A 13877-nucleotide genomic window follows, 5' to 3' on the forward strand; every position below is an offset into this window, starting at 1 on the left:
AGCTTCTATCTCAAGGCCATCAGACTGTTAAACAGCCACCACTAACACTGAGTGGCTGCTGCCAACACACTGACACTGACTCAACTCCAGCCACTTTAATAATGGGAATTGATGGGAAATGATGTAAATATATCACTAGCCACTTTAAACAATGCTACCTTATATAATGTTACTTACCCTACATTATTCATCTCATATGCCTACGTATATACTGTACTCTATATCATCGACTGTATCCTTATGTAATACATGTATCACTAGCCACTTTAAACTATGCCACTTTGTTTACATACTCATCTCATTTGTACATACTGTACTCGATACCATCTACTGTATCTTGCCTATGCTGCTCTGTACCATCACTCATTCATATATCCTTATGTACATATTCTTTATCCCCTTACACTGTGTACAAGACAGTAGTTTTGGAATTGTTAGTTAGATTACTTGTTATTACTGCATTGTCGGAACTAGAAGCACAAGCATTTCGCTACACTCGCATTAACATCTGCTAACCATGTGTATGTGACAAATAAAATAAATTTGATAAATTTGATTTATGATTTGATTTGACTGCATTGATGACATCACATTCCAAAAACAGCAAAAGACAAACAAGTAAACAGAAACAGAGCAATTATAGTTCTGTAATAATAAATAAAACATTACAGTGACTGTATTTAGTGGCTGGCTGTACAACTACAACTCCCATACGGGCTCGGGAGAGACGAAGGTTGAAAGTCATGCGTCCTCCGATACACAACCCAACCAAGCCGCACTGCTTCTTAACACAGCGCGCATCCAACCCGGAAGCCAGCCGAACCAATGTGTCGGAGGAAACACCGTGCACCTGGCCACCTTGGTTAGCGTGCACTGTGCCAGGCCCGCCACAGGAGTCGCTGGTGCGCGATGAGACACCCCTACCGACCAAGCCCTCCCTAACCCGGGCGACGCTAGGCCAATTTTGCGTCGCCCCACGGACCTCCCGGTCGCGGCCGGTTACGACAGAGCCTGGGCGCGAACCCAGGGACTCTGATGGCGCAGCTGGCGTTGCAGTACAGCGCCCTTAACCACTGCGCCACCCGGGAGGCCCTCTAAAACGTCTTTTAACTTGTTAATTTTGATAAACATAATAATACATAACATAATAATACATAATATATAATAAACTAAATAAACATTGCATCATTTTACAACCCATCCCATTCCATTAAATCCACCCGCCTCCTTCGTGACCACATCTCTGCCATTGGCCCGAGACTACTTCCTCCACTCGGCCGGCCAATGATATCCTTCCTAGTAATGATATTCATAAAGGGGGCGTTCCCGTGCCCAGGCGTTGCTGATAACTGCCAGATCTGACAACGCCTGGATTGGTATTTTACTTACAGTATCAGCTACCCACATTATATGTTATCTGTCAGTCGATGCCACGGTCGATGATGTGGCACGCAGCCATTGGCTGATGCATGCAACGTCTGAGCAGGGGAACGCAACCAAAGAGATCCATGTTCCCTACCCCTTGACCTCTGATCTATGACAGGCAGCAGGTGGAGGACTTCGGGGGCTGTTCCAGGATGCTCTCCCTGCGCAAGTCGTTGGGCAGCGCCCCCCCGACCCCCCAGAGGTTCAGCTCCCCGTAGATCCCCGTCTCGATCATCTCCTCCTGCCAGGGAATGGGGATGTTCCCCGAGGCGAACTCGTCAAAGAACTCCTTGTCGGGGTCGTCCAGGGTGACTCCCTTCACTGTTGAGAAAGCTCCGACGGCGTCCAGATCCTTGGCGTAGACCGTCTTGGAGTCGGGAACAAACGGAGGCACCAGGATCCCTGTCGGAGAAACACAACACCAGATCCAGACAGTCATGGGGAACTGAGGAACACAACACCACATCTAGACAGTCATGGGGAACTGAGGAACACAACACCACATCTAGACAGTCATGGGACTGATCACGGGAACTGAGGAACACAACACCACATCCATACAGTCATGGGGAACTGAGGAACACAACACCACATCTAGACAGTCATGGGACTGAGGAACACAACACCACATCTAGACAGTCATGGGACTGAGGAACACAACACCACATCCAGACAGTCATGGGGACTGAGGAACACAACACCACATCCAGACAGTCATGGGACTGAGGAACACAACACCACATCCAGACAGTCATGGGACTGAGGAACACAACACCACATCCAGACAGTCATGGGGACTGATCATGGGGACTGAGGAACACAACACCACATCTAGACAGTCATGGGGACTGAGGAACACAACACCACATCCAGACAGTCATGGGGACTGATCATGGGACTGAGGAACACAACACCACATCTAGACAGTCATGGGACTGAGGAACACAACACCACATCCAGACAGTCATGGGACTGATCATGGGACTGAGGAACACAACACCACATCTAGACAGTCATGGGACTGAGGAACACAACACCACATCCAGACAGTCATGGGGACTGAGGAACACAACACCACATCTAGACAGTCATGGGACTGAGGAACACAACACCACATCCAGACAGTCATGGGGACTGAGGAACACAACACCACACCCAGACAGTCATGGGGACTGAGGAACACAACACCACATCTAGACAGTCATGGGGACTGAGGAACACAACACCACATCCAGACAGTCATGGGACTGAGGAACACAACACCACATCTAGAGAGTCATGGGACTGATCATGGGGACTGAGGAACACAACACCACATCCAGACAGTCATGGGGACTGAGGAACACAACACCACATCCAGACAGTCATGGGGACTGAGGAACACAACACCACATCCGGACAGTCATGGGACTGAGGAACACAACACCACATCCAGACAGTCATGGGACTGAGGAACACAACACCTCATCCAGACAGTCATGGGACTGTTCATGGGAAACTGGCCACATGTCAGTTGTGTTGATTTACAGTTTGAAATGAAGTTTAGCTGCTTTGGTTATTATGGGTTTGAATAAGATTTAATCAAAGGATGACAAATGTGTGTATATTTGGTAATGTGTATATATTGGGTAATGTGTATATATTGGGTAATGTGTATATTGGGTAATGTGTATATTGGGTAATGTGTGTATATTGGGTAATGTGTGTATTGGGTAATGTGTGTATATTGGGTAATGTGTATATTGGGTAATGTGTGTATATTGGGTAATGTGTGTATTGGGTAATGTGTGTATATTGGGTAATGTGTGTACATTGTTTTATGTGTGTATATTGGGTAATGTGTGTATATTGGGTAATGTGTGTATATTGTGTAATGTGTGTACATTGGTTAATGTGTGTATATTGGGTAATGTGTGTATATTGGGTAATGTGTGTATATTGGGTAATGTGTGTATCTTGGGTAATGTGTATATATTGGATAATGTGTGTATATTGGGTAATGTGTGTATATTGGGTAATGTGTGTATATTGAGTAATGTGTATATTGGGTAATGTGTGTATATTGGGTAATGTGTGTATTTTGGGTAATGTGTGTATATTGAGTAATGTGTATATTGGGTAATGTTGGTATATTGGGTAATGTGTATATATTGGGTAATGTGTGTACATTGGTTAATGTGTGTATATTGGGTAATGTGTGTATATTGGGTAATGTGTGTATATTGGGTAATGTGTGTATATTGGGTAATGTGTGTATATTGGGTAATGTGTATATATTGGGTACTGTGTGTACATTGGTTAATGTGTGTATATTGGGTAATGTGTGTATATTGGGTAATGTGTGTATATTGGGTAATGTGTGTACATTGGTTAATGTGTGTATATTGGGTAATGTGTGTATATTGGGTAATGTGTGTATATTGGGTAATGTGTGTATCTTGGGTAATGTGTATATATTGGATAATGTGTGTATATTGGGTAATGTGTGTATATTGGGTAATGTGTGTATATTGAGTAATGTGTATATTGGGTAATGTGTGTATATTGGGTAATGTGTGTATATTGGGTAATGTGTGTATATTGAGTAATGTGTGTATATTGAGTAATGTGTATATTGGGTAATGTTGGTATATTGGGTAATGTGTGTATATTGGGTAATGTGTGTATATTGGGCAATGTGTATATATTGGGTAATGTGTGTACATTGGTTAATGTGTGTATATTGGGTAATGTGTGTATATTGGGTAATGTGTGTATATTGGGTAATGTGTGTATATTGGGTAATGTGTGTATATTGGGTAATGTGTGTATATTGGGTAATGTGTATATATTGGGTAATGTGTGTAAATTGGGTAATGTGTATATATTGGGTAATGTGTGTATATTGGGTAATGTGTGTATATTGGGTAATGTGTGTATATTGAGTAATGTGTATATTGGGTAATGTTGGTATATTGGGTAATGTGTGTAAATTGGGTAATGTATATATATTGGGTAATGTGTGTATATTGAGTAATGTGTATATTGGGTAATGTTGGTATATTGGGTAATGTGTGTATATTGGGTAATGTGTGTATATTGGGTAATGTGTATATTGGGTAATGTGTGTATATTGGGTAATGTGTGTATATTGAGTAATGTGTATATTGGGTAATGTTGGTATATTGGGTAATGTGTGTAAATTGGGTAATGTATATATATTGGGTAATGTGTGTATATTGGGTAATGTTGGTATATTGGGTAATGTGTGTAAATTGGGTAATGTATATATATTGGGTAATGTGTGTATATTGAGTAATGTGTATATTGGGTAATGTTGGTATATTGGGTAATGTGTGTATATTGGGTAATGTGTGTATATTGGGTAATGTGTATATTGGGTAATGTATGTATTTTGGGTAATGTGTGTATATTGGGTAATGTGTGTATATTGGGTAATGTGTGTATATTGGGTAATGTGTGTATATTGGGTAATGTGTATATTGGGTAATGTATGTATTTTGGGTAATGTGTGTATATTGGTTAATGTGTGTATATTGGTTAATGTGTATATATTGGGTACTGTATGTATCTTGGTTAATGTGTGTACAGTGCCTTGCGAAAGTATTCGGCCCCCTTGAACTTTGCGACCTTTTGCCACATTTCAGGCTTCAAACATAAAGATATAAAACTGTATTTGTTTGTGAAGAATCAACAACAAGTGGGACACAATCATGAAGTGGAACGACATTTATTGGATATTTCAAACTTTTTTAACAAATCAAAAACTGAAAAATTGGGCGTGCAAAATTATTCAGCCCCCGTAAGTTAATACTTTGTAGCGCCACCTTTTGCTGCGACTACAGCTGTAAGTCGCTTGGGGTATGTCTCTATCAGTTTTGCACATCGAGAGACTGAAATTTTTTCCCATTCCTCCTTGCAAAACAGCTCGAGCTCAGTGAGGTTGGATGGAGAGCATTTGTGAACAGCAGTTTTCAGTTCTTTCCACAGATTCTCGATTGGATTCAGGTCTGGACTTTGACTTGGCCATTCTAACACCTGGATATGTTTATTTTTGAACCATTCCATTGTAGATTTTGCTTTATGTTTTGGATCATTGTCTTGTTGGAAGACAAATCTCCGTCCGAGTCTCAGGTCTTTTGCAGACTCCATCAGGTTTTCTTCCAGAATGGTCCTGTATTTGGCTCCATCCATCTTCCCATCAATTTTAACCATCTTCCCTGTCCCTGCTGAAGAAAAGCAGGCCCAAACCATGATGCTGCCACCACCATGTTTGACAGTGGGGATGGTGTGTTCAGCTGTGTTGCTTTTACGCCAAACATAACGTTTTGCATTGTTGCCAAAAAGTTCAATTTTGGTTTCATCTGACCAGAACACCTTCTTCCACATGTTTGGTGTGTCTCCCAGGTGGCTTGTGGCAAACTTTAAACAACACTTTTTATGGATATCTTTAAGAAATGGCTTTCTTCTTGCCACTCTTCCATAAAGGCCAGATTTGTGCAATATACGACTGATTGTTGTCCTATGGACAGAGTCTCCCACCTCAGCTGTAGATCTCTGCAGTTCATCCAGAGTGATCATGGGCCTCTTGGCTGCATCTCTGATCAGTCTTCTCCTTGTATGAGCTGAAAGTTTAGAGGGACGGCCAGGTCTTGGTAGATTTGCAGTGGTCTGATACTCCTTCCATTTCAATATTATCGCTTGCACAGTGCTCCTTGGGATGTTTAAAGCTTGGGAAATCTTTTTGTATCCAAATCCGGCTTTAAACTTCTTCACAACAGTATCTCGGACCTGCCTGGTGTGTTCCTTGTTCTTCATGATGCTCTCTGCGCTTTTAACGGACCTCTGAGACTATCACAGTGCAGGTGCATTTATACGGAGACTTGATTACACACAGGTGGATTGTATTTATCATCATTAGTCATTTAGGTCAACATTGGATCATTCAGAGATCCTCACTGAACTTCTGGAGAGAGTTTGCTGCACTGAAAGTAAAGGGGCTGAATAATTTTGCACGCCCAATTTTTCAGTTTTTGATTTGTTAAAAAAGTTTGAAATATCCAATAAATGTCGTTCCACTTCATGATTGTGTCCCACTTGTTGTTGATTCTTCACAAAAAAATACAGTTTTATATCTTTATGTTTGAAGCCTGAAATGTGGCAAAAGGTCGCAAAGTTCAAGGGGGCCGAATACTTTCGCAAGGCACTGTACTTTAGACCAGGGCCCTATATAGTGCACTACTTTAGACCAGGGCCCTATATAGTGCACTACTTTAGACCAGGGCCCTATATAGTGCACTACTTTAGACCAGGGCCCTATATAGTGCACTACTTTAGACCAGGACCAACAGATTATAGGGTGCCATTTTGGACGTAGCCCCAGTGATGCAGGCCGCACCTTCGTTCAGTTTCATCCAGTTGAGTTCGCTGAAGAAGGGGTGCGCTCGGAGCTCGTCGCAGGACCCGTTCTTGAAGCCCAGCCTCTGGTCCACCGTCTTGCACAGCAGCGCCTCGCAGATGGACTTGGCTTTCTCACTGAACTTCTCCGGATAGGCCACGGGGTCGTTCAGAATCCTCTTCTTCACTACTTTGTTCTCCACCTGAATGGATGACAGCCCATAGAGTTGGACAGAAGGCACATATATCCAAACCTCTATGTACCTCTTTGTGCCCTCTAACTAACTCTATGTGTTAGCCCTAGGTTAGGTTACACCTGACCAGCCCCACCCAGTACATAATTCATTAGCGTTACCTCTGTCAAGCCTCTGTGTGCGTCACACATGGCACAATATTCCCTGTTTAGTGCACTACTGTTGACCAGGGACCATAGGGCTCTGGTCTAAAGTAGTGCACTCCATATGGAATAGGAGACAATTTGGAACGGAGGTAGACAGAGGTGAGCTGTGACTGAAGAAAGCAAGAGAGAGACAGAGAGAGAGAGACACAGAGGAGAGAGAGAGAAGGAGAGAGAGACAGAGAAGGAGAGAGAGAGAGAGAGAGAGAGAGAAAGAGAAGGAGAGTGACAGAGAGAGAAGAGAGAGGGACAGAGAAGGAGAGAGAGAGAGAGAATGTACAGTAGAGAGAGGATAGTACGGAAGAGAGAGAGAGAGAGAGAGAGAGAGAGAGAAGAAGAGAGAGAGGGACAAAAGGAGAGAGAATGTACAGTAGAGAGAGGATAGTACGGAATAGAGAGAGAGAGAGAGGGATAAGAAGGAGAAGGAAGGGAGAAGAGGACAGGAGGGAGAAGAAGAGATGGAAGAGAGGAAGGTAGAAGAGGACAGGAGGGAGAAGAAGAGATGGAAGAGAGGAAGGTAGAAGAGGACAGGAGGGAGAAGAAGAGATGGAAGAGAGGAAGGTAGAAGAGGACAGGAGGGAGAAGAAGAGATGGAAGAGAGGAAGGTAGAAGAGGACAGGAGGGAGAAGAAGAGATGGAAGAGAGGAAGGTAGAAGAGGACAGGAGGGAGAAGAAGAGATGGAAGAGAGGAAGGTAGAAGAGGACAGGAGGGAGAAGAAGAGATGGAAGAGAGGAAGGGAGAAGAGGACAGGAGGGAGAAGAAGAGATGGAAGAGAGGAAGGTAGAAGAGGACAGGAGGGAGAAGAAGAGATGGAAGAGAGGAAGGTAGAAGAGGACAGGAGGGAGAAGAAGAGATGGAAGAGAAGAAGGTAGAAGAGGACAGGAGGGAGAAGAAGAGATGGAAGAGAGGAAGGTAGAAGTCACCTTCTCTCCTCGGGTTCTGAAAGGTCCCTTGGCAGCGATGAACTCATACAGCGTGACCCCAAGGGTGAAGTAGTCCACTGACCAGTCATACTCCTCCCCTTTCAGCAGCTCTGGGGCCATGAACCCTGCCGGGAAGAGGTCAAAGGGAACAGTAGTGTCCTCTGTCTACGTCTCAAACGGCACCCTATACCCCATATACAGTATATAGGCATCTACTATTGACCCCCACTTTATGCTACATGCCAGGGAAGTAAGGACCGGTGAGATAGAGAGGAGAGGGGACAGTTAAGTACAGGTGTCTAGAGAAGGGAGGGGACATGTAAGTGCAGGTGTGATAGAGAGGGGACAGGTAAGGACAGGTGGAATAGAGAGGGGAGAGGACAGGTAAAGACAGGTGTGATAGAGAGGGGAGAGGACAGGTAAGGACAGGGGTCAGAGAGAGGGGAGGGGACAGGTAAAGACAGGGGTTAGAGAGAGAGGAGGGGACAGGTACAGTAAGTGGTTACAGCAGTGTGTCATGTCAGGGACAGAACAGTGAGTTGTCAGGGACAGAACAGTGAGTTGTCAGGGACAGTACAGTGAGTTGTCAGGGACAGTACAGTGAGTTGTCAGGGACACTACAGTAAGTTGTCAGGGACAGTACAGTGAGTTGTCAGGGACACTACAGTGAGTTGTCAGGGACACTACAGTGAGTTGTCAGGGACAGTACAGTGAGTTGTCAGGGACAGTACAGTGAGTTGTTAGGGACAGTACAGTGAGTTGTCAGGGACAGTAGACTGAGTTATCAGGGACACTACAGTGAGTTGTCGGGAATAGTAGAGTGAGTTGTCGGGGACAGTACAGTGAGTTGTCGGGGACAGTACAGTGAGTTATCAGGGACACTACAGTGAGTTGTCAGGGACAGTACATTGAGTTGTCAGGGACAGTGCAGTGAGTTGTCAGGGACACCACAGTGAGTTGTCAGGGACACTACAGTGAGTTGTCAGGGACAGAACAGTGAGTTGTCAGGGACACTACAGTGAGTTGTCAGGGACACTACAGTGAGTTGTCAGGGACACTACAGTGAGTTGTCAGGGACACTACAGTGAGTTGTCAGGGACACTACAGTGAGTTGTCAGGGACAGTACAGTGAGTTGTCAGGGACACTACAGTGAGTTGTCAGGGACAGTACAGTGAGTTGTCAGGGACACTACAGTGAGTTGTCAGGGACAGTAGACTGAGTTATCAGGGACACTACAGTGAGTTGTCGGGAATAGTAGAGTGAGTTGTCGGGGACAGTACAGTGAGTTGTCGGGGACAGTACAGTGAGTTATCAGGGACACTACAGTGAGTTGTCAGGGACAGTACATTGAGTTGTCAGGGACAGTGCAGTGAGTTGTCAGGGACACCACAGTGAGTTGTCAGGGACACTACAGTGAGTTGTCAGGGACAGAACAGTGAGTTGTCAGGGACACTACAGTGAGTTGTCAGGGACACTACAGTGAGTTGTCAGGGACACTACAGTGAGTTGTCAGGGACACTACAGTGAGTTGTCAGGGACACTACAGTGAGTTGTCAGGGACAGTACAGTGAGTTGTCAGGGACACTACAGTGAGTTGTCAGGGACAGTACAGTGAGTTGTCAGGGACACTACAGTGAGTTGTCAGGGACAGTACAGTGAGTTGTCAGGGAAAGTACAGTGAGTTGTCAGGGACAGAACAGTGAGTTGTCAGGGACACGACAGTGAGTTGTCAGGGACAGTACAGTGAGTTGTCAGGGACACTACAGTGAGTTGTCAGGGACACCACAGTGAGTTGTCAGGGACAGAACAGTGAGTTGTCAGGGACACTACAGTGAGTTGTCAGGGACACCACAGTGAGTTGTCAGGGACACTACAGTGAGTTGTCAGGGACAGTACAGTGAGTTGTCAGGGAAAGTACAGTGAGTTGTCAGGGACAGAACAGTGAGTTGTCAGGGACACTACAGTGAGTTGTCAGGGACAGTACAGTGAGTTGTCAGGGACACTACAGTGAGTTGTCAGGGACACTACAGTGAGTTGTCAGGGACACTACAGTGAGTTGTCAGGGACACCACAGTGAGTTGTCAGGGACACTACAGTGAGTTGTCAGGGACAGTACAGTGAGTTGTACTGTACAGGTGGGTTAAGGGAAGTGGTAGTGTACCTGGAGTCCCAGCGTAGCCTTTGATATTGGTCTGGTTGTCCGCCAGCTCCACGGCCAGACCAAGGTCAGAGATACGCACGTTACCTGAGACAGAGAGAGCAAACATCAGGACGACAATGTCACACACACCTCCAACAAACGTCAGAGATATTGTTAGCAGCCCAGAGTACGTCAGTGTCGACCCATGTCCTGTGTTAGTGTTTAGAGTAAATTGACTTAAGTTGTGAAAGTGTATTGTAGGAAACTATGTACTGTGTGTGTGTGCGTGTGCGTGCGTGCGTGCGTGCGTGCGTGTGTGTTTACCTTCATTATCCAACAACACGTTCTCAGGTTTGAGGTCTCTGTAGATGATTCTCTTCTGGTGCAGGTGCTCCATACCCTGGATGATCTGAGCTGTGTAGAAACAGGCCCTCTGCTCATCAAACCCTGGGTTGTTCTCATCCACATTGTAGATATGATACCTGACCGTAGATTAGAGTGATGCTTTACAATAAACAATTGTAGATAGTCAGACAGAAATAGAACCCTCCATCCCTACACCCACCCAATAGGAGCAAGCTATCTTACCTCAGGTCTCCTCCCTCCCCACACCCACCCAATAGGAGCAAACTATCTTACCTCAGGTCTCCTCCCTCCCCACACCCACCCAATAGGAGCAAACTATCTTGCCTCAGGTCTCCTCCATCCCCACACCCACCCAATAGGAGCAAACTATCTTACCTCAGGTCTCCTCCCTCCCCACACCCACCCAATAGGAGCAAACTATCTTACCTCAGGTCTCCTCCCTCCTCACACCCACCCAATAGGAGCAAACTATCTTACCTCAGGTATCCTCCATCCCCACACCCACCCAATAGGAGCAAGCTATCTTACCTCAGGTCTCCTCCCTCCCCACACCCACCCAATAGGTGCAAGCTATCTTTCCTCAGGTCTCCTCCCTCCCTACACCCACCCAATAGGAGCAAGCTATCTTACCTCAGGTATCCTCCCTCCCTCCCCACACCCACCCAATAGGTGCAAGCTATCTTACCTCAAGTCTCCTCCATTCATGATGGTCATGACCAGACAGAGCTCAGTCTTGGTCTGGAAGGCGTAGGCCAGTGACACGATGAACCTGCTGTGGACACGTGCCAGAATTCTCTTCTCCACCATCGCACCCTAGTGGACCGGAGGGGAAAAGCACCCTATTCCTTATATAGTGCACTACATTTGACCAGGGCTCATAAGAGCTCATAATGCTCTGGTCAAATGTATTGCACTATATAGGGAATAGGGTGCCATTATATAGGGAAGATGGTGTCATTATAGGGAATAGGGTGCCATTATATAGGGAATAGGGTGCCATTATAGGGAATAGGGTGCCATTATAGGGAATAGGGTGCCATTATAGGGAATAGGGTGCCATTATAGGGAATAGGGTGCCATTATAGGGAATAGGGTGCCATTATATAGGGAATAGGGTGTCATTATATAGGGAATAGGGTGTCATTATATAGGGAATAGGGTGCCATTATAGGGAATAGGGTGCCATTATATAGGGAATAGGGTGTCATTATATAGGGAATAGGGTGCCATTTGTGCCAAAACATGTGTCTAAGGTCAGCACAGGACAGGCTGCAAGGTCCATCAGTTCATTCACATCACACAAGACAACCACACACTTATACGTAAGCACGTGTGATAACACGCCCACACACGCCCAATACCCCGAGCAGGGAGGGATCTGCTCCATTTATAAACATGGCAGAGTTGGCACTTATTGAATAAGGAGCTCAATCATCATTCTAATGCTGCAGCTATGGGGCTTATCACTGATTATATCATGGAGGACAGACACACTGCACAGCTCCTCTGCTCCCTGCATTGGCACTTCGTGGAGGGATTAATGTCACTTCGTATCCACGAGTGATTTGACAGTCCAGAGTTCACACACCTTGTTTTCCTGGAAGACATCAGTGTGTAAACCAGCTGCCACTGTGGTCTAGAGGAATAGCTGGACCCCTGGGGTATTTTAATGAAATACCACTTGTATTTCATGGCGACTCTAACCATTGCCACGACCCTGCCCAATATATCTCAATGTCCCCTGTTCGTTCAGTTCCACTCCAGACAGACCCTTACCCCTCACTGCCCAGAACGGACTACAGTCCAACACTTACATTCATCTTACTGGAGAGTACTGCACTATACTACACACTCACACACTCACACACACACACACTCACACACACACACACACTCACACACGTACACACACTCTCACACACACATACACACTCTCACACACACTCTCTCACACACACTCACACACTCTCACACACACACGTACACACAAACACACACACACACGTGCACACACACGCATACACACACACATGCGCGTACACGCGCGCGCGTACACACACACACGTGCACACACACTCTCACACACACACGTGCACACACACACACACACACACACACTCTCACACACACACATACACACAGACACACACGTACGTACGTACACACACACACAGTTTCACCACAGCCCAGACCACTCCTCTGTCTAGTCTATTTGCGGCATAGAACAAATCTACAGGGATGATCCTACATGGCACCCTATTCCCTATAATGGCACCCTATTCCCTATAATGGCACCCTATTCCCTATATAATGGCACCCTATTCCCTATGATGACGCCCTATTCCCTATATAATGGCACCCTATTCCCTATAATGGCACCCTATTCCCTATATAATGGCACCCTATTCCCTATAATGACGCCCTATTCCCTATATAATGGCACCCTATTCCCTATAATGGCACCCTATTCCCTATATAATGGCACCCTATTCCCTATATAATGACACCCTATTCCCTATATAATGGCACCCTATTCCCTATATAATGGCACCCTATTCCCTATGAAGGGCCCTCCTTTTGACCTTGGCCCATAGGGATGTACAGGGTGCTATTTGTGAGGAAGACATGTGGAAGGTGTGTTGTTGGGTAATAGTCCTGAATGAGGTTCTTATGTAGTGTGAAATCCCTGTGATAATCTGAAGGGCTGTGACACTCTGCTGAAGGTCAAGGCTGAAGGCTATGTACTAACGCCTGTGTGTGTGTGTGTGTGTCTCCTACGTACTAACGCCTGTGTGTGTGTGTGTTCTCCTATGTACTAACGCCTGTGTGTGTGTTCTCCTACGTACTAACGCCTGTGTGTGTGTGTGTTCTCCTATGTACTAACGCCAGTGTGTGTGTGTTCTCCAATGTACTAACGCCTGTGTGTGTGTTCTCCTACGTACTAACGCCTGTGTGTGTGTGTGTTCTCCTATGTACTAACGCCTGTGTGTGTGTGTGTGTTCTCCTATGTACTAACGCCTGTGTGTGTGTGTGTGTTCTCCTACGTACTAACGCCTGTGTGTGTGTGTGTTCTCCTACGTACTAACGCCTGTGTGTGTGTGTTCTCCTACGTACTAACGCCTGTATGTGTGTGTGTTCTCCTACGTACTAACGCCTGTGTGTGTGTGTTCTCCTACGTACTAACGCCTGTGTGTGTGTGTGTGTGTTCTCCTACGTACTAACGTAAG

The 13877-nt window shown here is 45.6% G+C and overlaps 1 protein-coding gene across 1 annotated transcript in view; it reads right to left on the reverse strand.

Moving 5' to 3' along the window:
• Window positions 1-1420: 1420 nt before the first annotated feature.
• Window positions 1421-13877, reverse strand: part of LOC139372849 (rhodopsin kinase GRK1-like) — a 14036-nt gene continuing 1579 nt past the window's right edge. Inside the window, exons 2-7 of the mRNA XM_071112684.1 lie at window positions 11336-11463; window positions 10609-10766; window positions 10306-10389; window positions 8144-8268; window positions 6824-7025; window positions 1421-1827 (exon numbers count right to left, since the gene is read on the reverse strand). Coding sequence (XP_070968785.1) covers window positions 1535-1827; window positions 6824-7025; window positions 8144-8268; window positions 10306-10389; window positions 10609-10766; window positions 11336-11463 — 990 coding nt within the window. The 3' untranslated portion in view covers window positions 1421-1534. The remainder of the gene's footprint in view (window positions 1828-6823; window positions 7026-8143; window positions 8269-10305; window positions 10390-10608; window positions 10767-11335; window positions 11464-13877) is intronic.

Source organism: Oncorhynchus clarkii, chromosome 18, assembly GCF_045791955.1.
Source record: "Oncorhynchus clarkii lewisi isolate Uvic-CL-2024 chromosome 18, UVic_Ocla_1.0, whole genome shotgun sequence".
In the NCBI taxonomy this organism is placed as follows: Eukaryota; Metazoa; Chordata; class Actinopteri; order Salmoniformes; family Salmonidae; genus Oncorhynchus; species Oncorhynchus clarkii.